Consider the following 2,621-nt stretch of genomic DNA (forward strand, 5'->3'; position numbering starts at 1 on the left):
TTAATTTGATAGTACATTTTATCTTTTATATGCTATATTTGATGCTATTTTGTATTTAAAGGTATTAATATCTAATACTAAGAACAAAGTTAAATTACAATTTTTTTTCTATTTCTTAAATTAGTTATTCATAATATATTAGGACTTGCTATTACAACTGCTACCCTTTAATCTCTCGCTTGATAGCTTAATTATTTTAAATAAATATGATAGATATTGATATTTAATTATTTATTTAGCCACACAATCATTCATTTTTATTAAAGCGAGTTTTAAAAGCTAATATAAACAAATGAGTATGTTTACAATTCAATATTTCTAATTTAGAAAAAAGTTGATTAGCCATTTTTCCGAAAGGAATTAATTTGATCTATGCCATATGATTCCTTAATTTATATATAGTAACTTAAAGTGATATATTTAACATGAATAAACTTTAATCTTGATTAATTTTTATTAACTTTCCTCTTTAACATTGCAAATGTCACAAAGATTTTTTTTGGTATCTAATAAATTTTAATATTTGTATATTTTAAATTCAAATTATAATTAAAAATTAAGAACGAGCTTCAAACCAAAATATATCATAAATTTCTGTTTTTTTTTTCTCTCTTCAAAATATTAGTAATAAATAATCATCAATATATCATAAAATTCGTAAATTATTCAATGCTACTAACAATTATATTATTAAAGATTATTTACTAATGATAAAAGAAAATGGATTTTCATGATACACTCAGTTATTCTCCATTGTAAATTTATTGAATGAGTTTATTTAACTAATCAGCTTTGTCAAGTGTCATTTGAAAATTTTTTTTTAACATAAAAGAAATTCATCAAACAAATAATTAATTAAACTCTTTTCAATATTAGTATAATATAATTGTAGTTATTTATTTCATTAACTAAAGTGACAGTTACTTTTTATTAACAATACATTTTACAATTTGTTATTGTTGTCACTTAAGTAAATAAGTTTTTGGCGTTAATAATTTTAATTCACCATAATAATTTAAAACTAATTTTTGCAGTTCTTATTTCAAACTTTTATATATATTTTTCAAAGTTTAAGTTCGATAGCATCTGCTCACATGGTTTAATTTATTATAAATGACCACAGTGCGCAATTGTCATATTTCCAATTTTTTGCATCCTATTATTTATTTCTGATAAAATTAGATAAATTCGCAAATATATTGTAAATTTTTTTCTTGAATATTTAAAATGTTCAAGCTAAAATAATATTTTTCTAGGAAAAAAGTTATAATTAGTTATTTAATATATGCTTAAGTTTTTTAATTGTTTAGAAACAAAGATTTCAAAGTTAGTTCAATACATCCAATTTTCTTTTTATCTATCGATAATAAAAAAAATAAGAAACAAAACGGTAATTTTAAAAGTATATATTGAAGTAGCTTTAATCAACATTTGGCGCTAATGTTCTTAATTGACAAAAAAATAAATTTTGTATTGAATAAAATTCCAAAGAAAAATTATTTATAAATTGTTTGTTATAACTAAAAAAGGATATTCAAAGTTGTCAACAAATTAAATTCATGACAGTTATAATTCCTTTAAAATACATTATTTTTAGTGCAAACTTGACAAATACTTCATATTGCCAAATCATTGCAATGGTTGTGAGCGGGTTTTTTTTTTAAAGACATTTTTAGAATAATGTCGTTTAATTTTTAGTGAAAAACACGTTTAATTTTTTATTTGGAAAATGAAAATATTTAAACTTTACTTATTTGTTTCATTCTTGTTTTTCATATTTCAGTATCCAAGTAGTATTTCTTTTCATTCAAACTTATTAAGTTTTTCTTTTATTAAGGTAAAGAGCCCATGTTGTAAAGCTATGAAACGTATTGGACGTAGAATATGTTGTTGCTGCTGCTCAACAAGTTGCGATTCTGATTCTGAGGATGAACTTAATTCTTCAACCAATACCTCTCAAGAACAAGGCCACTCAAACTGTCAATTTAATCCTGAATCATTTGATTTAGAAGAAATCCCCCCACCACCTCCTTTCCCGGCCCCGCAAGCTCCAGTAGAATCACTTTCTTTCCCGCCACCACCTTCACCAGAAGAAATGGGTTCATCTTCTTTTACAGATCCAGACTCACTTCCATCACTTCCGCCACCCCCTCCACCAGTTCCACCAAAGCCCAGAAAATCAATGTTAAGGAAAGTTTTTAACATATGAAAAATAACAATTTCGCAGGATTAAATTTTAACAACTTTTCGTGTGAAGCTGGTTCTATGAACTGAATTAAATGGGTACCTCATATAGTTATAGAAATAATGTTTTGTAGGCGTTAGTTCTACTTTAACAATATTTGCAAAGTTATTTTGTGTTTCGTCCAACCAATTGATGTAATATTTTCTATCTTATTTTGCATTCTTATATAATTAAAATTAACAAAATTGAGTTCATTAAGTTGTTTGAAAAATGTCTAAAGCCAAAACATAACGATACATGATCATTATAATCGATCTAATTTGTATGTTTGGCATCTTTATATTTTAACATCAATGATTTTTGTTATTTATCTCTTCTTTATAATGAAATATCAATAAACTATTAGCTATATCAAGCAGCCACTTTGCGAAACCAC

At 24.5% G+C, this 2,621-nt stretch overlaps 1 protein-coding gene across 1 annotated transcript; it reads left to right on the plus strand.

The window, feature by feature from the left end:
- The first annotated feature begins 1,729 nt into the window (after positions 1 to 1,729).
- On the plus strand, positions 1,730 to 2,209 carry Chro.40010 (hypothetical protein). Its single annotated transcript, XM_660188.1, has 1 exon — positions 1,730 to 2,209. The coding sequence occupies one exon, from the start codon at positions 1,730 to 1,732 to the stop codon at positions 2,207 to 2,209; it is 480 nt and encodes a 159-aa protein (XP_665280.1).
- Positions 2,210 to 2,621: the final 412 nt, after the last annotated feature.

Source organism: Cryptosporidium hominis (assembly GCF_000006425.1).
Source record: "Cryptosporidium hominis TU502 chromosome 4 CHRO014001, whole genome shotgun sequence".
Lineage (NCBI taxonomy): Eukaryota > Apicomplexa > Conoidasida > Eucoccidiorida > Cryptosporidiidae > Cryptosporidium > Cryptosporidium hominis.